The 25,521-nt window shown below is 36.6% G+C and overlaps 1 protein-coding gene and 1 pseudogene across 3 annotated transcripts; one reads left to right on the top strand and one right to left on the bottom strand.

Moving 5' to 3' along the window:
- Nucleotides 1–894: 894 nt before the first annotated feature.
- On the top strand, nt 895–5,725 carry LOC113307743 (annotated as a pseudogene).
- A 1,931-nt stretch (nt 5,726–7,656) lies between these two features.
- On the bottom strand, nt 7,657–14,716 carry LOC113309208 (citrate synthase, mitochondrial-like). 3 transcript variants are annotated; one of them, XM_026557617.1, is made up of 20 exons: nt 14,571–14,716; nt 14,222–14,287; nt 14,079–14,141; nt 13,944–13,985; nt 13,518–13,583; nt 13,242–13,307; nt 12,997–13,110; nt 12,748–12,811; nt 12,113–12,195; nt 11,296–11,345; nt 11,133–11,210; nt 10,519–10,647; nt 10,327–10,369; nt 9,975–10,061; nt 9,454–9,555; nt 8,980–9,087; nt 8,834–8,884; nt 8,438–8,511; nt 8,144–8,195; nt 7,657–8,052 (listed from the first exon to the last, which is right to left on the bottom strand). In XM_026557617.1, exons 2-20 carry the CDS (start codon nt 14,270–14,272, stop codon nt 7,957–7,959), a joined length of 1,419 nt encoding a protein of 472 aa, XP_026413402.1. In that variant the 5' UTR covers nt 14,273–14,287; nt 14,571–14,716; the 3' UTR covers nt 7,657–7,956. The 3 variants fall into 3 exon arrangements, with proteins under 3 accessions (XP_026413402.1, XP_026413403.1, XP_026413404.1); XM_026557618.1 differs by having other exon boundaries at nt 14,438–14,696; XM_026557619.1 differs by having other exon boundaries at nt 14,615–14,695.
- Nucleotides 14,717–25,521: the final 10,805 nt, after the last annotated feature.

Below are 25,521 nucleotides of genomic sequence, written 5' to 3'. Positions count from 1 at the left end.
TATTATTTTATTAGTTTTTACTTTTTATTTTTGTTCTTAAATTCATCGTAACCTCGAATCATATTAATGAAAATGCTCTTTATTTATCTCGAAAAAACAACAACTAGAAGGTTTGCAACTAAATTGGTGCACGCTATCGGTCTCCCCACTAGTTTGTCAGGAAGAGTGTTTTTGTTTGCAAGTAAAAAATGAGAGTGACTAACATAAAATCGCACTTAAAGCAAACCTCGCTCTTTGCAAAATGAGAGTGACCAACATAAAATCGCACTTAAAGCAAACCTCACTCTCATCTTTGTTTCCTGTTTCAGTTCATCTGTCACCTTCACAATCCACCATGGGGCTTTCTTGCGTTTCCGGATATCAATTGCAAATGGCAACCCTAACCGAATGCTTCTTAGTCGAGGAAGGGCTACAACAATCGATCTATTACTAGTAAGTAGATTAAACAAACCCTTGATGAATGATAGCTGTTTTATCTATTTCCAAAACTTTTTTATTGATATTTATCTCAAAGTTGGTGAAGTATGTTATGATTCTAGTGAAGTTTGGAGAGATGGGAAAAATCAACATCATGATTCTGACAAACATACAACAAATGGAAAGGAATAGTATCAGCACTCCACACTCGGCAGTACCAATTTTACACTGCTTACTGTCATTTCCTTTATTATTGTTGTGGAAATTTTCGAAGGCAAACAAGAAACAACTACCGCTTTTCATTGCATTTCTAAACTTTTATTATCAATTGATGAATTTCGATGAATTGGTTAAATTGTAATTTTGTATTTCTATCTGAGAGCCAAGCCAAACTCCAACTGATCCTTGTTTGTTTTTTTTTGTCTATAAATATAGTCCAAATTTGTTTGCTCTTCACATTCTCACTTCATACACCCCCATAAACAAAATGGAAAATTATTTTAATTCGTTGAAGTTGTTCTTGATTTTAATATCAGTGTTTTCTAGTACTGTTTTCGTTGTTGGAAAAGAATGTACGAATAAACAACTATCTTCGCACTCTTTGAGACATCAGCTATTATCTTCAAAAAATGAATCATGGAGAGAAGAGATGTTTTCTCATTATCATTTAACACCAACTGATGATTCTGCATGGTCTAATTTATTTCCCAGAAAGATTTTAAAAGAAGAAGAAAAAATGGATTGGGAAATGATGTATAGGAGTTTGAAAGGTCCTGATGGTTTTAAGAAGGGAAACAGTTTCCTTAAAGAAGTTTCATTACATGATGTGAGATTGAATTCAAATTCATTTCATTTTCGAGCACAACAAACAAATTTAGAGTATTTGTTAATGTTGGATGCGGATAGTTTGGTATGGAGTTTTAGAAAAACTGCAAATCTGTCTACTCCTGGAAAACCGTATGGAGGGTGGGAGGCTCCAACTGAAGAACTTCGAGGTCATTTCGTTGGTAGGTTTTTTCAGATTATATTTTGAAGTTCCTTTTACTTTTTATTACAACGGTGTTTGCTTTAGTAATTAAGTGTAAGTATTTGAGCTGAAATTATAGTATTTGCAGAATAGGAATTCATATTGGTTACTTGATGAAGCTTGCAAGATCAGCGCTAAGTGCTTTGTATCTTTGTTTGCCAATAGTTATAAACTAAATGTTACTAAAGATAGCTGTTCCTTCTCGAGCAGTGAGCACCATGTTTGGCAATAGTTATAATTCACTGCTGACAGCACCATGTTTAGCTACACAGTCTGCATAAGCATTTCCTTGTCGAGTTCTATTTTTTTTTTTGGAATATTTCATGATCAAAGTGATTCCAGTTCGATGACAGTATTTTCATGCCACATAACTTTCAGATTGTCTAAGTAGATGAGGTTATGGTTTTGAAGTTAAGACATTTTAAATACAAAATCATCTCTTGTTATCTTTGAAGGGCATTACTTAAGCGCTACTGCACAAATGTGGGCTAGTACTCACAACTATACTCTTCATGAGAAAATGTCTGGTGTGGTATCTGCACTCGGAGCCTGTCAGACAGAAATGGGTACAGGATATCTCTCTGCATTTCCATCTGAGTTCTTCGACCGATTTGAATCAATGAAGGAAGTTTGGGCACCATATTACACCATTCACAAGGTAGAATCTACACCCAGGTGTCATTTTTACCGGGCTTTTATCTTTCCAGTGAAATAATTTTACTAGGCGTTAACTTATGTCCTTTAACAGATCTTGGCTGGACTTTTGGATCAATATACGTTGGCCAACAACAACAAAGCATTGAGAATGATGATTTGGATGGTTGATTATTTCAGCAATAGAGTGCAGAACGTTATAGCAAAGTACAGTATTGAAAGGCATTGGATGTCACTTAATGACGAAACTGGTGGCATGAACAAAGTCCTTTATAATCTCTACAGTATCACGGTACATCTTTTCCGTCTAGTCAGATAAGGCACTAATATCGGATGCGTTAAATCTTGTACTTTTACTTATTATACATAAGCTTCTGTTACCACTCTAATTTATTCATGAGTTTTGTTTGAACTCATACAGGGAGATCTGAAGCATTTAGTATTAGCACACCTCTTTGACAAACCGTGTTTTCTAGGTTTGCTCGCAGTGCAGGTAAATAAAAAACGACTCTTCTTTTTACTCTGCTATTATTTGAGGATACCATACAAATTGTGAATATATGCTAAAGCAACCGTGAAATAATTTCTGGAATAAAATTTTGCTTCTAAAAATATTGATGCGCAAGTAAACTACATTCATCAGCTGTATATTCTTCACCCTAAGCTATACTCCGTTAACATGGTTTGACAAGATCTCTCTTAATTTGTTATAGGCTGATAGCCTTTCTGGTTTCCATGCCAATACACATATCCCTATTGTCATTGGAGCTCAGATGCGATATGAGGTTACTGGTGATCCACTATATAAGGTAAAATGCTTCAGGATGATTTCTTTACCTTCATTTATCAGACCCTCATTCACGCTCATCTTTTGTTCTGTAAAGTTCCTTACTCGTTCTAATTTTTTTGTGAAGGCAATTGGAACATATTTTATGGACGTTGTTAATTCTTCTCATACCTATGCAACAGGAGGAACATCAGTGGGTGAATTTTGGTATTGGACTTGGGGATTTTTTTTCTTCTGAACTTTGTATTACTTTTCTTAGATCAATGAAGTATTTTTTTTCTTTCTACCTGGTTACCTCTCTTTGTTTTACTATGTACTTTGATATTTCAACTATAAGAACTTGTTGTCCGCATATTTATGTTGACCTTCCTTTCATAATCTATGTGCAGGTCTGACCCAAAACATTTGGCAAGCAGTCTAGCGAGAGACACTGAAGAATCGTGTACTACATACAACATGCTAAAGGTCTCTTGCTATCTAGCTTCACACTTTAAATATGAGAATGAGTTATATTTTCTAGGTTGTTTGCTCTATCCACGATTTTTACGTAAAGCTCTTTCACTTGATGTAGGTCTCTCGCAATTTATTCAGATGGACCAAAGAAACGGTGTATGCAGATTATTATGAGCGAGCCTTAACAAACGGGGTGCTTAGTATTCAGAGAGGAACTGATCCTGGAATTATGATTTACATGCTTCCCCTCGGTCCTGGAGGATCGAAATCCCGGGCCCTTCATGGGTGGGAACAAAGTTCCAATCATTCTGGTGTTGTTATGGAACAGGTCTGTGCTAAAACCTTTATTATCACGCTGAATGTTAATGCTGACACTTCTTGTTTGTTAATTTTATGTTAGTGTTTTTATGTATTATTTTCCGGGTCATATTTTGTTTCTCCAGGAATCGAGTCCTTCTCAAAGTTGGGAGATTCTATTTACTTTGAAGATGGGGGAAATATTCCTGGTCTATATATCATACAGTTCATATCAAGTTCACTCAATTGGAAATCTGGAGGGTTTATCATAAATCAAAAAGTAGAACCTGTTGCTTCATGGGATCCTTACCTTAAAGTGACATTCACATTTTCTGCTATCGAGGTTTGTTCCTTCTTCTGTAATATTGAAACGGATAGTGAATGAGACTGCCTTCTAACATTTTGTAGATTGAGAGTTTATGTTTTTATTACCTATTCCAAAATACAAAACCTATACAGTCTAGAAGGACTATACATATCATCATGCTCATCAAATGAGTGTAACGTCTATCAAATTTAAACACATGTTACAAGTTCTATGTCTGCTTTTATCCTTGGTATCAGTGAAATCACAAAGGCGACTGCATGACATCAACCCATGCATTACTAATTTTAGAATAATACGGTTCCTCACAGATCCTAGGAGGGTTATTAGTGTTTTGCATGGTTAAACAGAAGTTTTTATTTAATCTTGTCTACAATTTTTTTCAGAAGGCTTGTATGTTATCAACTTTGAACCTGCTCATACCATCTTGGACATATTCAAAAGGTTTTAAGGCAACACTGAACACCGATGATTTGCCTCTATCTTCTCCAGGTGCATAACATACATTCCTTCTGTGAATCTATATATTCAGAGTTTATGAACCCCGAATATGGGTGGTTTGCTCAATGATATATGCTTTAATAAACAGGGAGCTTTTTATCTATCAGTAGAAAATGGAGGCCTGATGATAAACTAACCCTTCAAATGCCGATGAGTCTTAGAACGGAGACAGTGCAAGGTAATCTCTCTCTTTAATTTTGTTTCAAGTGGTTTTATATTCTTATGCTATTTATCGATACATTGCGCAGGTTTAGAAGTACTATAATGTTGTATTTTCAGGCTACTAACAATTGGTTGTTGTAAAATTTACAGATGAACGACCAGAATATTCTTCTGTACAGGCAATTCTTTATGGCCCATACCTTCTCGCTGGTCTCACAAGTGGTGACTGGGAAATCAAGAAACGAAGAGTGAACTCTCTTTCTGATCGGGTAACTCCAGTTCCCAGTTCTTACAGTTCCCAACTGGTCTCTGTTTCTCAAGCATCGGGAGGAGAAGAATTTGTTTTTACGAGTTCAAATAGTTCACTTACAATGGAGAAACTGCCAGAATCAGGAACAGATTTATCTGTGCATCCTACTTTCAGACTAATATTGAAGGACGTGAACTCCTCTCATTTGTTATCATTGGTTGCTTACATTGGAAAATCCGTCATGATAGAACCGTTCAATCTTCCAGGAATGCTAGTTGTGCACAACGGAACAAATAACAATTTAAGGGTTACAAATTCCGAGGTAGCTTCCAAAGAGGATAATAAAGCTTCCCTGTTTCGAGTTGTTGAAGGATTGGATTTGAAGGACGGAACAGTGTCTTTAGAGTCAGAGCATTAGAAAGGATGTTTTATATACAGTGGCGCGACTCTCAGTGAAGGTATGAAAGTTAAACTGAAATGTAAGTCAGCTTCTACAGATTTGGATTTCATCAAAGCGGCAAGTTTTTCATTCAGAAGAGGGTTCTCTGAGTATCACCCTATCAGTTTCATCGCCAAGGGTGCGAAAAGGAATTTCTTGATGATGCCACTGTTAAGCTTGAGAGATGAAGCTTATAGTGTGTATTTCAATTTTGGTTAAAGTTATTAAGGCGGAGAGTCTCAGTCTCTGGTTTGTAGTCTCTACCATTCAGAGTTGATAAGAATACGCCTTTTTTCATTCTTTCCTTCTTTTTCTTTGAAGGTTGAGAATTAACTAGAGGTAGGGATGCCAATATGATATCTACTGTATTGTGAACAGAAGTGTTTCTGTTTTGAGGAACTCTTCAAAGATTGCTTTTTAATCATGCTAGGTGTGTTGCATGGTTGTAACATTGGGCTCCAGAACTGCAACAGCTCTGAGCTCCCTCTCTAGCAGTGAACCCTGACATGGCTGATATTTGCACCGAAGCTGCTACACTTCCCCCACTCCCTTCCCCTACACCCTTCCCCCATTAGGTGGCAGTGATCTTAGCCCGTGATCCCTTGGATTGGAGTTAACAGGGGCTCTTTTATGTGGCATCACACCACTATCTGCTTGACACGTAATGGGGGAAAAGGGTTGGGGTAAGGGAGTGGGGGAGGACTAGCATTTTCGTATTTGCACTATAAACTAGGTGCTTTGCTTTTCTGGATCCTGTGGAAGGCTAGGAATAGGGAGGCTTTGCACCAAACAAATTTTTGTGAGGATAAGACACTTCATACGTGTTTTTCAAAAACTGCCTAGGTTAGTAAGAATTCAGCTTTACATTGGAACAACCCATGAAATAACTAGAGGACAATACGGCATTAGAGATCTAACGGAGAAAAACTAACATAAAAACTAAGTTCCTTGCGGCTGCAAGGCGGCAAACATAACATAAAAACTAGCCGGAGAAACGAAGTGAAGTCATGGAATTTTTTTAGGATATGTGCGAAAAAGGGAAAACATCCTTTTAGATGTATCTTCATGTCGTTTTCGTACGCGTCACTCACAGATCTGAGTACCGATTTCATACCTTTTATTCGCCTAGGTTTGTCATTGCAGCTAGACATATATTTTGGTCAAATGCCATGCATATACATGTGTCCGAATATGGAAATACCATATAAAAACATCATCCTGCTGTGTTTGTAATCTCTCCTACAGATCTCAATACCATTATTACGTCTCTGTCTGTCGCTGCAGCTAGAATATTGTCGTTCAGTACCATCTGCATACATGTCTGGAAAAGATGTTCTAGAAATCTTTTTTCTTTCTTTTACTGAAAAAAACACAGCTATTTAAATGAAAAGGAAAATGCAGAGGGCTGTGATAGTTTTTTTTTTGCATACAGTAGTATCCAAAAGCGGTATATCAGCAAACATGATTGATTCAATAATGCTAACAGTAGCATGTGATAGGTTTTTTTGCATACAGTAGCATCCAGTAGCATCTAGGGCTCTACAAGCTAACAGACTAGATGAACACAATAAGCCAATAATAACGCTCTTGCAGTCACTGACACTCTGACAGAAAGACGGTGTAGCTTCAAGGCCCAATGCAGAGCAATTTTTCATGCTCTTGTAACCATAATTTATGTCTCAACATAAGAATCGGCTCACTGCCAATGAAATTACCCCAGATGACATGGAAGTCTAGGCATATAAATTTCTATATGAGATATATTGAGAGTTGCCCGCATAAGACAAGAATTAGATCACCAGCACACAACAGTTTACCATTCTCATTGCAAACCTCTGCACACGTCCTTCAAAACTAACAAACAGGGACTTGCCTATACAAAGAGTGATTAGACTTAAGTTGGAACAATTCATGGTATCCCTCTTCCAAGTTGGTTGCTATCATGATCATGGACGAGCACAAAGCGGCAAGTGAGTTGCCTCTTATCTCTATGCCGTTGTGGTTTAAGATTTGACGTTGTAGGTTACATTCCGAGGTGAAGACGTCATTTAGGGGCATGTAGGAAGCCTACCATATCTTCCACTTTTTTTTTAGGATGTACTGGTAGATGATGGTAGATGGACACCATAAAACTTGCTCTTAGATAGAAAAGACGAACCAAATCAGCTCATTTTGAAGAAGGAAAGTGCAAGTATCATTTTCCTGTAGCTGTATTCATAAATCTCATATTTGAACTTCAAAATAAGAAAGCAGGTCCCATCCTTTTACCCTACTTCCTTTTATGACAGATCACATCCCTCTTTGTACACTACTTTATGACAGAAACACAATGGGGATCCCCTCCTTTTACGCTACTCAATTTATGCCATAAAAGATCACAACGGACATGGTAGATGTGCCACTGAATGTAAGTAGATTTGTTATCAGTTTCAGATCACAGTACATTATGGGTGTGAAAAACGCTTTAGAGAATTTATCTCAAAAACATTTAAAAGTTGAGATCTGCCTGTTTGGCTATACCAAATAACAAAAAGCCTCTCTACTATATGCTATCCACCACACCAACCAAACCAGCATGGCCAATTATTACCAAGGAAATTGGTATAAACAAAGTATAGCTTCCAACGATCCGAGATTTTCAGCATCAAGCTGCTACCTTCTTGCAGTGGTTCTCAAGCCACTCCATGGTGACACTTTTTGGCCTTTCCAGGGGTAAGCCAAGGGCACGGTCCCATATAAGCTGTGCAAGACGAATATAATTTCAAAGATGGATGTTTTGCTAATAGTATGACAGAAAGATAAAATATTAACACGTAGGAGAGCAAAAGAACCTGAGAACAAATTCCAATGCTTCTAGAGACCCCGAAAAGAACGGTGTAATATCTGCAGAAAACAACATTTAACAGGAGGCAAAAGATAATTACTATCCATTATAGTGCAAAGCTAAAGCCAGCAACTTATCTCTCACATCAAAGATCGCCCAGGAAGGAATTTAGTTCACTTAAGTGATTTGGAAGTAAAAATCCAATACACCCAAATTAAAGAAAAATGCAAGGCAAGTATATGGAACTAGGTTGATTAATGTCCTTGCATGTCCAGGGACAGAGAGAGGATAGAGATGTCACCTTGCTTCAGTTAAGCCAAAATAGTTCAGTAACACTCCGCTGTGAGCATCGACATTGGGCCAAGGATTCTTAACCTACAACCATTACCAAAAATAAAAAATAGTCAGTTCTAAGTTTGGAGAAACCAGGAATTCAAGAGCAGTACATCAGACAAACATTGCCCCACACAAATAATTAATCCTAGGAACAAAATTTGAACTTAATAATTGGCCCGCTTTTTTAAAAGCAAATATTTGGAAAAATCTAAGTTCATCTGGTCCTAAACTATCAACATCTCTTTTTGTAATTCAAAGAAAAGTCAACAAGTGATTCAATGTAATATTAAGAACAGAAATTCGTCTAATAATTCAAGCATAACTTTAGTTAACTATAGAAACTCAAACATTAACAAATTACCTTTCCTAGCTCAAGAAGAATGGGAGGCACAACTTCATAGAGATTCGAAACCTGTGCAGCAAAATTAAAATACTTGTTGTAAGTTGCAATACAACGGAAGAGGATCTTCTAACAGCTGAAAAGAAGCCACAGGGGAAGAAACCAACCAGCTTGAAGAGAGGATCCTCAGGCAAATGTTTTAATGCAAACTCTCTCTGACATGTGTATCTTGGATCTGTCTTGCGCAATACCCCGTGCCCATATCCAGGAACAACCTGCATAGTGGACAAGAATTGGGAAACAAAACCAGAATCTATTATCGACAACATAAACGTAAAAACACCCAGTGACTCCTGTACCAAAGATTGACAATATGACTTAACAGTTACTGAACCAAATAAACGCTTCTCAGTAACCCAAATAAAAATTGGAGGTCAGTAGGGCCAGTGAAATATCTGCTGTTAACTTGATAATAATAATAGACTTTAAATTAGAAATTACATTTTGGAAATGTGAAGGAGTTGATGTAAGAAAACAACAGTTTGCATGTCCCCTTTTTAATTAAAAGGAACACTACTTCACTGGATAGACTAACCTTGATGCATCAAGTACAGTAGCTGTACAAAGTAATGAAACCATACCTTGCCACTGTTCAGCGTTTTCCATATATAGTCCTTCAACTGATCCTTGGATACATTCTCTCCGCACTCGCTAACCACAGATTTGATCCATAACAAAACCTCCTGTATGAACGGAAATATAAGAATCATCAAACTGGAAGAAACAAATTCAAAGTTCATATCTGAGGATTAAGTAACATAAACAACAAAATGATCATATGAACATTTATCTCAATAAGAAGTGGATGAGATACATCAGGAGCTTGAGCATTTCCTTAGTCCACATATCAAATTAACACTTACACAACTCAACCAAATAATGATTTAACCTTCATCCTCGTAACTCGGGTGTTGAGGTTCACAAGTCTATCTATGCTTAAATGTTCAACTTTTTAGGAAAAAACTTAGTGATCCAAGAATCCTATCACTCTAAGTGCTACTACTATTGCAGGTGTTGTGTCTAACAGTCAGCACACACTCTGTAAAACTTCTACAATTCAACAGATTTGGAAGTCAAAAAAGAATGAATGAAAGTGGAATACCTGGTTAGCCAAGCCATGAAGAGGACCAGCTAACCCATTTAAGGCTGCAGCAAAGGAAAGATAAGGATCTGAAAGGGCACTGGCAACCTGCAGATTGCATATAGAAATGTACATAATAATGTTAGAATTCAGTGGAGAAGGTGTACACTTCTGAGTCTAGAAACATAAGCAAGCGTGGTTCAGCAATACATAATGGAATGAGACGGAGAACACCATTACAAGCAGAATTTTCGGTGTTAAACTATCATGGAGGTCCCAACACATGAATTGAACTATAATCAGCTTAAGAATATGAGAAACACAAATAGATGTCCATACTGAGTTAGCAGATTCTAAAGGTAAGACCACTTACAAGATGAGCTGTATGAGCACTGACGTTTCCACCTTCATGATCACTGTAAGAAACCAGTAGCATGCAAATTTAATAAAAAGTTCACAGAATTAAGCTGTTCAGTTCAGCGTGCCCCCAATATTTTCAAAGGGAAGAAAAATATATGCTGTACTGATATTAGTTACTTGATACGCTGAAGTGAACTATACCCACCTATGGATGGTTACATATAGTCTCATCAGCTCTAGCATTTTAGGATCATCAAATCCAAGCATGTGAGAAAAGTTTGCACCATAGTCCAGAGAAGCATCTGCAGGTATGACTTTTCCCTCCTTATAAATCCTACAGTGACGGGAAAAGAAGTCAATCAAACAAATCTTGCTGAAAACACCAGTATATCTAATTGCTAACCCAGTGTTATAACATGCATTCAAAAACATGTGAAATCGTTTAAAAATTCAAAACAGAACTTTGGAAAGGGAGCTAAGGTACACTGAAACGATAGACGAGGTACTGTAACCCCAAATATGAATCTTAATATATATACATATATGGAGGAGATTCATTTGTCATGTTACCTAGATATCTACAATCTACCTTTCTTATTACACACTAAGGTTTGTCATGTGAACAGATAGGATACAGATTTCAGCACAAACATATGCACCCTAAGGAGTGAAAAATAGAGGCAGCTCCATTAGGAAAAGGGGTGGGTGGGTAGCTCCATGCCAGCATTAACCCATCATATAGTAAGTACAGAATGCAGCACTGGAAGAAATCTTGACCTGCAACTAAGGTAAATATGAGGTATGGATTTTATTAGCTACCTTCGATAAATATAAGCAGCTACAACTGGAAGTTGAGCAATCAAGTTTAAGGAGTCCTCATAGGTGGGTTCCCAGTACCTAAAAACAATATATCATATGTTAGAAATTCCGCATCATGACAAAGGAAAGCCAGGAAAATATGACCATTATATCGGAAACATACTTTGCTTTTGATATACCCTTCTCATATGCCTTCTGAAATTCACTCTTGACCTGAAAACGCAGCAAACAGATAAAGATTACTGCTTACTCACTTGACTATATTTCCCAATATGGGATATAAATGTGCATAAATTGATCAATGTTAGCAGCTGTGGTGACTACTAGTTAATACTCGCCACTACACATAAATTATGAAATTGCTTGGTAATTACAACACCTACAAGGGGGGAATTTATTAGGAAATTCAGGACCGCGGTTTTAGCAAATAAACAAACGCATCATAGCAAATAAACAAACACATCATTTTGAGTGATATTGCACTCACTTACCAATCCACTTGCCTAATGGATGAGAGAAGTTGCATGCGCGTTACAGTCTCTCCAGAAATCCTAGCTATTCAGTTTCCAAATACTATTTACACCTCGACATACATGTTGCATATTATTTGAAATACCGAAATTACAACATAACAGAACAAAGAGATAATTTGTCATGTGTGAATCATATTCTTGGAGAATTTGAAAGGTTCATCTTGATCAACCAAGGAACAAGCATATTCAAAAATTTCCACACGAGGGTGTTTTTCGCTTGTAAGTGAATTATATAACCACATCTTGTGATTTACAAGCCCTTTCAGCTAATCTTACGCCATACATATACAGAGAACAGGATTTGTTAAGTGTCCTGCAAGGACAGTAGATGAGCGACAACTAAAATTTTCCAACACGGTGCTAATGAATGAACACAGACATTAACTGGTGCTGAAAATATAATGCAATTAAGCAGAGATGGATTGGTATGACAATAAAAAACTGTACCTGAAGTGCCATAACTCCTGTTGTAAATTGAGTCATTGGATGAGCTGCAACAGGAAGTGCATCGATGGCATTGTAAACATAATCTGAAAAACAAAAGAATATCATCAATTAGAGCAGATTTCTAGTTTAAATGTTAACCGTCGGGTGTACATAAGATGACAAAAGAATTTTCTCACCACATGGATTTCCTAAACTGGTATAACTTGTAATAAAAGAAATAACTCTACTTTCCTCATTTAATTTTCTCAAACAAGCTATTAACTAGCTTACAACATACTATCAGTATCAGCATGCATGAGGTGCAGTCTAAAAAATAAAGCTTTATACACCAGCTTTAAAATGATGAAATTAAATTACAGATTAAATATACGAATAGGTAATCTGTAACTATTGCATCAGTCGCATAGAGCAAGCCAACCTAGGTCCAAGAAGTACACCCATGATGGTTGGATATATCTTTAAAAATATATGAAGAAAAAAAATGCAGGTTTGAAAACCAAGAAACAACTCTCAAAATGAGCATATGCCTAAGCATCTGCCATGATATGAATCACATAATAAGGAACTCAAATTAAGCGATTTTAAAATTCTTCAAAAAAAAGAAGCAACTAAAACAAAGAGATATGCAATCAAACCTGGAACAGTAGCACGGCTTCGCAATTCCTTCGATAATGCATCTACTTGCTCTTTGCTGGGTACCTATGATCCATTAAAGAATCTGCTTATTATTCTGAACCTAACAGAAGTCTTGTACGCAATCAAAAATTAAGATGATAATGCTAATGAACAGACGATTAAGAAACCTTTGCCGATAATCTGATCTTAATGTACATGCAGTCATGCAGGCAAAAGACTTGGACGTCTGTATCAGAAGCAAATATTACCTTCCCAGTTAAAAGAAGCCACAGGAGGCTCTCAGGCAATGGTTCTCCACCAGGCTGTACAGCGGGTAATACCTTCTGACATTCTGGGATTGAAAGTCCCCTAAAACGGATTCCCTGTGAAGCGGTAAACCAAAAACAGTTGCAAATCAACAAGGCAACGTCCAAATAGAATAATCTACCTCGAAACAAAGAACACAAATACCTAAACACTGCATCACAATAACTAATTATATTACATAATATACCTCATCAGGATCGAGTAAAGAGGTTTCCCACAGCAATCCTGTCATTCCCCTCATTCCACCAATTACCTTCAAAATTGCAATTCACAATTCAGGCAAACTCTTTAAGCAGAATAATTACTTACAACTGATTATAGTTTATTGTAAAGGATGCATTCTGGAATTTGGAAGAACAGAAAACATAAGCCTCGGTAAGGGGTAAACATGATTTCCTCCTTAGAAGTTATTATCAGCATTGTAAACCAAGTACTAAAAAATGTAAATATCTATAAAATTTACCATATCAGCAGTAATGTTCCCGAGTTGAACTTTTCCATAATCTGACTTTATTTTCTTTAGGCGCTCCTGAAAGAGAATAATATTGGCTCAGAATAAAAAACTCCATATCTTTTGCTTTTGTTAATATTTTCTAACTTTTAAACATACACAGTTTTCAAATGTCTAAATTATGCTTGTATATTCTAGAATTATACACTTGAACTTGACATAGAGCAATATAACATTTCAAACAGCTATAATGAAAACCAAATATTTTCCACATCAAAATGTAAAAGGCTAAAAGAAGCTCTAATAACAAGGCTATGGACATTTCAAATTTCACAAACACCACCAATAATAGAAAAAATCAGAAATCAGAACTAAAAGATAAAATCGTCAACATAAATAATTGACAAGAGAATGGTTAAAAGAAAATTCTTTCGAGACCTGTTGTTCTGGAATCAACTCCTTCAACTGAGAATGAAGATCCTACAAGAACAAAGCAGAATCTAGTCATGCTCCCATCCTTCTGGAACAATACATATATACATATGGAGAGAGAGAGAGAGAGAGAGATCTTACAAGGTTGGAAGAACTCTGGATTTGAAGCCATCGGACAGAATTGTTGAGACTGGATGGCTGAGTCTGTAATCAAAAAAGTTAGATAAAAAACGCAACAAGAGAAAATGAACAGAGAAATCAAATCTTCTAACAATACTACTTACAACACGAGTCCGAAGCTTCGACAGCAACGAAACACTTCTGAAGAATACCATTTCTCAAACTATTTCCTGTATCATTGACATAAGAATTTCAATTATAAAATCATAAAAACTTAAAATCAAACTAAATCGAACAAGTATTCAACATCAGAAACTGAAAACTGATACAGAACAGTGAATAAAGAAAATCTAGGGTTAGGTTTTGAGATGATCAACCACCTGAATGATTTGATTTCGGGATAGATTATCAAAAATCTTATTGAAAAATAGATCTAAAATTTACAGAAATGCAGAAAAAATAAATGGAATTGAAGAGTAATATTAATTAGGCGAAAAGGGAGGAATAACATACGAATGGCAAGGACTGATTAGAGGGAGAGAAAAGGGAGCATTTACTTGGAGAGAAAGAAAAAAAGACACGGAAGAATCGTAGCGAAATGGAAGAGAATTTCGTTTATTTAGCGAAGAAAAACCAAACAACATAAAATGATTTTTTTTTGACGAATTTTCCGGGTAAAAAAATACTCCGTACAGTGGAGATTTTATACCAAATGTGCCCCTCTTATTATTGGGTTTTCTTGATACTGCTCAACGGTGGAGATCATTGCCCCCTAAGCGGAAGGGCGATCAACTTTTGCTGTTTTCGGTGGTCAAAAAAACCGAAAATTTTATTTAAAAAAGTCGGGAAAAGGCCAAACACATCCTCGCTATCTCAAAGGTCAGACACCCACTTTGAAATGGGTCAAAGAGGAGAATTCTCGTAAGTTATACAAACTGCACGTTTTGTTTTGACGGCCGACTCTTTAGGTTAAAAGTTGGTCATCCAGCTCCTAATTGTGGTCGCCAAACGTCGAACTGGAGACTTTTCCAGAGTAGTTTTTCCTAACCGGATTTTTTTTATGTGCAGCTTAATCACCAATGTCTTGAGCTGTACATCAAGTCTAATGGGTTTTTTTCTTTACGAAGTGGTGATATATGAGAAAACGTGACATTCCAACCATCCCACTGGTATTGTTCCTATTTAGCAAATGTAGTCAGTCATCTATCAGTATGAAGTTTTCAACACTTATTTTGCGGTTTTCACAAAAGCTATTTGAGAGATTATTTCTTTCCGATACTGACTCGTACAATTTTTCAAATTTCAAACTATAATGAGCTGAAAACCAACTTTCAAAAGCTAGTTGAGCTGAAAAAGATCTCGATGGAAATATTAGATATTTCATTCGAAGAACCACTGTCGAATCAAGAGTGTAATTACAATCCTTCCAAGTTACAACATAATACAAAGATATTTACTGTTCTAGTCCCTCATATAATAAGCATCTGGCCTTACTGTTCTAACGTACCTTCCCACCTTTAATAAGTGGCCCGTCGTCAGCTTTCATACAGTCTATAGTATCTCGGTTTGGATTGTGATCATCCATCAATGTGGGGTTTGTACATGGGACAAAAACTTGAAACGAAGCGAGTACAGCTTCTATCATATTTGTGGATGTCAACTCAACTGTATGAGTATTACAAAAAACAAGTATCAAAACAATAACTCTAATCTATCTCATGGGCGAGTTTTCAGCTAACATAACTCTTGAACTACAAAATTTAAGAAAAAATAACAGTTATATTGTAGATTTTAGTGTCTTTAAACTCCTCAAGAGACCTATAAACATGATATCGTTTATCAATTAATTAGTCCAGATTTTTGGTTTTTATCGAATTCTTAAAAACATATAAAGGGTAAACTTGATTTAATAGAAAAAACGGGGGTCTAACAACCATACCCAATATTTCGTTTAGGCAATCTGTATGGACTAACTCCAATATAATTCCAAGAGAATCAACTAGATAGTCAGACTCAATCAACGGAAATATATCCAAGAGCTGTATCTCAATTTCTCAAATCAATCTGCAATCGAACAAATAGAAATTTGTGAGCCGGATTAATATGAGAAATAACTTGGATGGTACCAAAGACCAATATCCAAGCGTCAATCAATTTCAATCAACAACCAAAGGTTGGATTCACCAATTGATTGAACTATGCACAACCTGTGATATTTCAACTATATAGAAAATATAATGCGCAAAAGAAATAACACAGACACCAGAAATTTTGTTAACGAGGAAACCACAAATACAGAAAAACCCCGGGACCCAGTCCAGATTTGAACACCACACTATATTAAGCAGCTACAGACTCTAACCTACTACAAGTTAACTTCGAACTGAAATATAGTTGAGCCCTAACCAATTTCACACTGATTAAGGTACAGTCGCGTTCCTTACGCCTCTGAATCCCGGCAGGACTGTACGCACTTGATTCCTTAGCTGATCTCACCCACAACTAAGAGTTGCTACGACCCAAAGTCGAAGACTTGATAAACAAATATGTCTCACACAGAAAAGTCTATTGAATAGATAAACCTTTCTCCCACAAAAATACCTACGAGTTTTTATTCCATCTTTTGATAAATCAAGGTGAACAGGAACCAATTGATACACCGGACTTATATTCCCGAAGAAAAGCCTGAAAAAGCGGGGGTCTAACAACACCACCCAATATTTCGCTTAGCAATCTGTATGGACAAACTCGAATATACTTTTAAGAGAATCAACAAGACTCAATCAATTAAAAGTATATCAACGAGTTTATATCTCTCTCTTGATTTGATTTCCTCAAACAGAAACTGCGAGTACTAATCAAATACAAGGAATAACTTGGATGGTACCAAAGACCAATATTCAAGTGTCAATCAATATCAATCAATCGGATTCTCCAATTGATTGATCTAATGCACAACCTGTATTATTTCAATTAAAAAGATAAAACAATATAATGCGGAAATTGAAATAACACAGACACCAGAAATTTTGTTAACGAGGAAACCGCAAATGCAGAAAAACCCCGGGACCTAGTCCAGATTGAACACACACTGTATTAAGCCGCTACAGACACTAGCCTACTCCAATCTAACTTCATACTGGACTGTAGTTGAACCCCAATCAGTCTCCCACTGATCCAAGGTACAGTTGTACTCCCTACGTGAAAAAGCGGGGGTCTAATAACACCACCTAATATTTCGCTTAGCAATCTGTATGGACTAACTCTGAAATACTTTGCTATAGAATCAACTAGACAGTCAGACTCAATCTAGATAAAATTATCTCAAGGAGTTAATATCTCTCTCTTGATTTGATTTTTACTCAAGCTAAAAACAATAGCGAGTCTTTATCAAATACAAGGAATACTTGGACTGTACCAAAGACCAATGTCCAAGGATCAATCAATATCAATCAACAACCAGAGGTTGGATTTCCAATTGATGATCACGAACGCACAACCTATATTATTTCAATTATATAAAATATAATGCGGAAAAGAAATAACACAGACACCAGAAATTTTGTTAACGAGAAAACCGCAAATGCAGAAAACCCCCGGGACCTAGTCCATATTGAATACACACTGTATTAATCCGTTACAGAAATTAGCCTACTGCAAACTAACTTCGGACTGGACTATAGTTGAACCCCAATCAGTCTCCCACCGATCCAAGGTACATTTTTACTCTTACGCCTCTGATCCCAGCAGGATACTGCGCACTTGATTCCCTTATCTGATCTCACCCACAACTAAGAGTTGCTGCAACCCAAAATCATAGACTTGATAATAAACAGATCTGTCTCACACAGAAAAGTCTATAAAAGGGTAAATCTGTCTCCCAAAGATAAACCCTTGGTTTTGTTCCGTCTTTTGATATAAAATCAAGGTGAACAAGAACCAATTGATAATCCGGTCTTATATTCCCAAAGAACATCCTAGATTAATCAATCACCTCTCTACAATCCTTCCTGACTACACAAGCGGATTGTCGAGGAATCACAAACAGTGAGACGAAGATGTTTGTGACTTCTTTATCTTGCCTATCGGAGAACTCTCACGATCTCAAGCCAATCAATCGATTGTAATCGTACGATAGAAGATGCAAGATCAGATCACACAACTACGATAAAGTAGTATCGGTCTGGCTTCACAATCCCAATGAAGTCTTTAAGTCGTTAACCTGATTTTAGAGAAGAAAATCAAAGGTTAATGGAGATCGACTCTAGCGGGCGCACTAGTAGCACACAGACGTGTGGGGATTAGTTTTGCACAATGCTAGATGTCTCCTTTATATAGCCTTCAAATCAGGGTTTTGCCTTAGTTACAAAATAATCCTTGTTCACCGTTAGATGTAAACCTGATTTAGATTCAAGCTAATATTTCTAAACCGTTAGATCGAAAACTTAGCTTGTCACACACACTTGGGTAGACGTTTACCGGGTTCGTGAAAACCATGCCCAAACGTGTACGTGTATGTTGGTTCAACATAGTAACCCAAAAGGTTAACCATATGAGCATTTCATATTAACCTTGTTTTTCTTCACCATAACTAGTTCAATTGACTCAAATAAACTAATTAAAGAGTTGTTCAATTGCTATGAGATCTGATGTAACTACACAAGACACAATTTAAAAAAAGATGATTCGATTCGATTGAATCGGCTCATGAACATTATGTCCATGGTTTGCATAAAGCATTCCTTAGTAATTTAATGTTTCATGTTCAGAGCACGTCTTTAGATCATAACCTCTTAAGTTCACGAACAAGTTCGCGGACTTAAGTTAATCGGTTGAGTTTTCCAAACTCAGCAGAAATTCTCGGAAAGAGAACTTCCGCCAGTTCGCGGACTGGCTTCACGGACTGAGTTCGTGGACTTAGCACACAAACAAGTTTTGGAAAATCCAGCAGAAATTCTCGGTCAAGAACTTCCGACAGTTCGCGGACTGGGTTCGCGGACTTGGCAAGCCAATTCCACAATCTTCCCGATTTCTCTTGATCAAAAAAGTTCAAAAACTTCGGTTCAAGGAATACATGGTTATGTAATCTAAACTCTCATTTCAATCATTGAGACATTCTCAGATGACGCTATGTAGCCGTTATTCACAGATTCGATTCACGTCAGAGCAATTCTCAAAGTGATTTCATGACTTTCGTCACCATGTGAAGATAAACTTGTTCAAAGCGAAACGCTTTACCAACACACGATTTCGAGATAAAAGATAAGCAATGAATGCTCAGCTCGAAATATCAAATGTGTATAATCTAGTCTATATTGCATACGACTTTTGTCTCATAAGAAGTAGGAGATAAAAGAGATAGACTTTTGAGTGATAGATCATTTCAAGTCTCCACATACCTTTTTGTTGATGAAGTTCCACGGTTCCTTGTATAGATATTTGTCGTTGTATGATGAATCGCCATGAAGTCCGTGAGCTCAACTACACTTTTCTATCCTAGTCCGAGACTTAGCTATGTAGGATAGAAATCAATACTTATAGTTTTGATCACTAACATTGACAAACATGCTTGAGATAGCAACGCATGCGAGGTTGACCGAGCTATGCTCTAACGCTACGCCTCTGATCCCAGCAGGATACTGCGCACTTGATTCCCTTAGCTGATCTCACCCACAACTAAGAGTTGCTACGACCCAAAATCGCAGGCTTTGAGAATAAACAAATCTGTCTCACACAGACAAGTCTATCAAAGGATCAATCTGTCTCCCACAGAAAAACCCTAAAGTTTTTGTTCCGTCTTTTGATAATAATCAAGGTGAACAGGAACCAATTGATAATCCGGTCTTATATTCCCGAAGAACAACCTAGATTAATCAATCACCTCACAACAATCTTAATCGTATGGTAGCGAAACAAGATGTTGTGGAATCAAAAATAATGAGACGAAGATGTTTGTGATTACTTTTTATATCTTGCCTATCGGAGATATCAGATCTCAAGCCAACCAATCTGATTGTAGTCGTATGATAGAAGATGCAAGATCACATCACACAACTACGATAAAAGTAGTATCGGTCTGGATTCACAATCCCAATGAAGTCTTTAAGTCGTTAACCTGGTTTTAGAAGAAGAAAACCAAAGGTTAAAGGAGAATCGACTCTAGTATGCAAACTAGTATCACACGTAAGGTGTGGGGATTAGTTTTGCATAATACTAGAAGTCTCCTTTATATAGTCTTTCAAATCAGGGTTTTGCCTTGGTAACAAAGCAATCAATATTCACCGTTAGATGATTTAGATTCAAGTTAATATTTCTCAACTGTTAGATCGAAAACTTAGCTTTGTATACACAAATGAACTGCACACTTCTAGGTTTGTTAACCGTACCCAAACGTGTACATTGTTGGTTCAACAATAGTTAACCAAAAGGTTAGCCATATGAGCATTTCATATCAACCATGTTCTTCTTCACCATAACTAGTTCAAATGACTCAAATGAACTAGTTAGAGAGTTTTTCAATTGCAAGGAAATCTTATGTAACTACACAAGACACAATTGAAGCAAAGATGATTTGATTCACTTGAATCGTTTCATGAACTTTTATATCCACGGTTTGCAAAATGCATTCCTTAGTCTTTTTAAAGTTTAAGTTCATAAATCATCTTCAGATATATAACCTTCTTAAGTTCGCACACTAGTTCGCGGGCTTAAGAAACCGAACAGAGTTTACAAACTCCAACAAAAATTTATCGGGATGAGAACTTCGTCGGTTCGCGGTACGGGTTCGCGTAAGTAGTTTGTCAACTCCAGCAGAAATTCTCGGATTTGAGAACTTCGGCAGTTCGCGGACTGAGTTCGCAAACTTGGCAACTAGCCATTCTTCCGGTTTCTCTTGATCAACAAAGTTCGCAAACTTTGGTTCAAGGAATAAGACTTATACATAAATGTGTTTCCACAACAATGCTTATGTCCATCATTGGTTATGTAATCTAAACTCTCATTCCAATCATTGAAACATTCTTAGAGGACGTTATATAGTTGTTACACCATTTCTCGTCAAAGCAATTTTCAAGATGATTGAAACATGTCATGACTTTCGTCACTAGGTAAAGATAAACTTGGTCGAAGCGAAAAGCTTACCAACACATATTTCGAGATATAGATAGGCGAGGTGTACTCGGCTCGAAATACCAAATGTGTATAATCTAAGTCTATATATATAGCATACGACTTTTTGTCTCAAGAAGTAGGAGATAGAGTAGATAGACTTTTGAGTGACAGATAAGTTCAAGTCTTCACATACCTTTTTGTCGAGAAGTTCCACCAGTTCCTTGAGTAGTTCTTCTACTTGTATGATGAATCGCCATGAAGTCCTTGAGCTCAACTACACTTTCTATCCTAGTCTGAGACTTAGCTATAATAGACTAGAAATCAAGACTTATAGTTTTGATCACTAACATTGACAAACATGCTTGAGATAGCAACGCATGCGACTTCGACCGAGCAATGCTCTAACAATCTCCCCCTTTGTCAATTTTAGTGACAAAACTATGAATACATATGGAATACAAAAAAGATAAAGAAACTTAAGTAGCTCTTATTCCACATGTCTAATCTTCAACATCCTTCGAAATCTTCGTCACTTCCAAGTACTTCAATGATCCCAAAGGTTGTATGTTTTGCATCACCGATGTTGAAGATCCGTAGCTATAACAATGAGAAAGCATCGGTCTCGATCATTGTTATATAGTGTCATAGTATTATTACACAGCGTCAAAGTTCAGTTGTATCACAACTTCAACAATAATACGATGGTGATTGTATCAATCCCCCTTAGTCAATACTCCATCTCACATGGAAACCACTCCCCCTTACATAATGACCCGAAGACCATATGTATTTGTAGTGTGAACTACATATTAATTCTCCCCCTTTTTGTCAATAAAATTGGCAAAGGTACAAGAACGGGATCATAATGAAATTTCCGTAAGAGACATTTCATGACTAAAAAGAAAGAACACACATCATCTTATTTAGATGAAATCATATAGCCGAAGCTAATAGCATTCATCAAAGAGTTTAAAGATACAAGATAACCCCTCTAAAATTCCACAGCCGCACACCCCTCAAGATATGACCATTAAGCACAAGTTCAAAAAAACTCTCCCCCATTAGATGTCATTCCCGAAAGAACAACAAGAGCGACCTTAATTTCGAAAGAAAAGAAGGATTTTATTGGACACCAAAAACCATAAGAATGATTTTTTATATCCAAAAACTCAATCAAATTAATCACAAGTAAAACCCGTGACTAATTTAATCGGTATACGCAATCAAATCAAACACAAAAAGTGATCAATTCAATTGTTTGTGCTCAACATAAGAAAACTCATGGAGACACAAAAATACTCAACTAGATTAATTACAAGAGAACCCATAATTAATCTAATTGGAATGCACAACCAAACTAATTACGAAAGTAATCAATTTAATTGTCAATTGTTTTGCTCGTCATAAGAAAACTTACGGAGCAATAACTAAATAACCAAACAAGATGATTAATTTAGTTCAAAATTCTCAACATAAAGTATCTTACGGAACAACCAACAAAGCTAATCAAAAATAATCAACTTGTTTGTATCGTGCTCAACATAAGACACATTACGGAGCCTCACAGTAATACATACGAATATGGACCAGGGATGATCAATACTGCGAAATACACAAGGATTCATTCGATCTTCAATCATTATTTGCATAAAAACAATAATAGACATAATCCTTGAAAACAAAAGATTTTAACCTATCTTCCATCAACATAATTGACAATATAGGCTGAACTTTTGTATTTGTCAAAAGTCCATTCATCCTTTTACCAGTACGTGAATACCGAACACGAACGACTTTACTTTTGACAAAGTATGGGACCTTCAAGTTCACGGACGCAAACATACATATCCCATAACAAGTTGCAATATCACAAATCATAAAGATTAATACTGCAAAAACATCATCCTCCAAATATTTTTAGAATTTTATACCAAACAAAACTTAAAAGAACACAAGAAGATGAAAAATAATAGCTATGTGTAGTCACAATCATTGCTATTCAAGCACTAGTTATTCTTCCAACTAATCAAAAAGAATACATCCTAGGCAACAAATAAAACTCAGTTTTCCTTGATGATTTCATACCTCTGGAATGGTCCATCGAAATAGGAGTCACTGATATCCTTGATTTTGTTGACTGTAGAGACACCATGTTCATGAATCAGAACGTTAGTTTTTCGATCAACAATGCGAACAAAGTGTCGAGCCTTAGTGCAGTCAAGAATAACTTTATTCTGATTCCTGATCAAGATATTCTGAGTACCAAGGATTTTTGCCTGTCCATCAATAAGCTAGTTTATCTGCAGTTGAAGATTAGCAAGTTCGTTCTTTACTTCATTCTGAACGAGAATTAAATCCTTGACCGATTCTCCAATACAAGAGTTATACTCTTTTATTTCATGCATCTTCTTCAAAATAAACTCTTGAGCAGGATCACTTCATTTGAGATCGTCCTCTACAGTAGGTTTAACTTCTTCGTTGGGAACAGTTTCCATCGAGTTCCTTTCTGAAGATTAATGAACGCATATATGAGATATATATATATTCAAAAGTACATCCTGGATAGAAACCCTAGAGTTCCTTGAGGAGATAAGGACGTTTGTGGACTAAGCCATAAAACAAAACGGACCCAACCGGGAAAATTGCATACTGTGTCGCTTTCAGCCCTAAAAAGAAGGTCAGAGTGAAAGAAATACTAAAAACTCACATCAAGAGATATCAAACATACACACTAATGAAAATCAGCTAATTGCTAGAGCATCTCTCAAACATCATCCTTGTATCTCTCAAGCTGGATACAAGAACAGAACTTTCTGCTACTAGGTAGCAGAGGGAGACATAGTCTCACCATAGGTTTTGAGAGGGTAGTTGTGGTTTCCACCAGGATATCTGATCTCAACATTTCTTGTCTTCCCATGATAGTTTCCATTTTTAGGGAAATTTCTCATAGCTCTTCCTGAAAGCTCAAGAGAAGGAACTTTCTGATTAATGAGTCTAGGACCTCTAGAGATCGGTTCAAGAGGATTTTCCGAGATGGGTTTCCAAACTCTGGACTTAGATTTACCAGAGTTGTTCTTATAAGCACATGTCATGCTTTCTTCAGCAGCATAAGAATTTAAACCACTAGAATGCACAGAAGTTTTGTAATGATTCCTGGGGAAGAGATCATTTTTATAAGATGTCTAGTTTCTTGTGAGCATGAGGTTCACTGCCGTAGTCGACTGACTATTTACTCCATTGACTGTGGAAAGAAGCAAATTACGAAGTTTAGAAATTTGTTTCTTCGTGGCAAAGCAACGGATAACATAGTGATTCCCTTTTCCACAGAAGGTACAGTTTTGTGGAGAAGACGCAACGGACGACATCTGTTTTAACTTTACAGCCCTGTGAGAAGATTGTAAGTTATATAAACTTTTCTCGACACAATCTTCTTTTGGAGGATATTTCTTCATGTACTGTATGTCAATAGAAACAGTTGGAACATAAGAACTTTTCCTTAAAACAGAGTTTTCCTTTTCCAAGGTCACACATTGTTCATGGGCTAGTGAAAGTGATGCTTCTAGCTTCTCTTTTTCAATACGAAGTCTGTCAAGGTTGAATGAATGCGTCTTGATCAACCGTTTTTCTCTAATTGAGCCTTCTTTGATAATCCTTTTAAGATCACAAGTCTTTTCACGCTGTAGATTATTCTCTTGAAGAAGTTTCTCAATATCCTTAGAGAAGGACTCAATAATGTTATAGAGTACACGTTCTCGATCAATAGACTTTTCAAATTCTTCGATGATTTGATCATGATTCTGAAGATCAACAAACTCAATAGAATTTTCTGCGATTCTGGTGAGCTCTATTTCAGCTTTTGCCATTGTGTCTAATGTCTCATTGGAGGAAGAGTGATCATCACAGGATGAGTCAATCTTCTTACCTCGGGATTCGGAAGAATCAACTAAGGAGCAATCCTTTGAGGTATTCCTAAGACAACTGACATAATTGAAAGCTTTGGGAGGAATCTTGGTATGCGTAAGAGATTCGGTCCTCAGACTCAGATTGCTACAAACACAGACTTGTAAGGTCCTGAACGTGTTTGCCTACTCTGATACCAATTGAAAAAACGGGGGTCTAACAACACCACCCAATATTTTGTTTAGCAATCTGTATGGACAAACTCGAATATACTTTTAAGAGAATCGACAAGACTCAATCAATTAAAAGTATATCAACGAGTTTATATCTCTCTCTTGATTTGATTTCCTCAAACAGAAACTGCGAGTACTAATCAAATACAAGGAATAACTTGGATGGTACCAAAGACCAATATTCAAGTGTCAATCAATATCAATCAACAACCTTTAGGTCG

Source organism: Papaver somniferum, chromosome 9, assembly GCF_003573695.1.
Source record: "Papaver somniferum cultivar HN1 chromosome 9, ASM357369v1, whole genome shotgun sequence".
NCBI classification, from domain to species: domain Eukaryota; kingdom Viridiplantae; phylum Streptophyta; class Magnoliopsida; order Ranunculales; family Papaveraceae; genus Papaver; species Papaver somniferum.
Note: the sequence above shows the minus strand (reverse complement) of the source record. Positions and strands in the feature narration are given on the sequence as shown.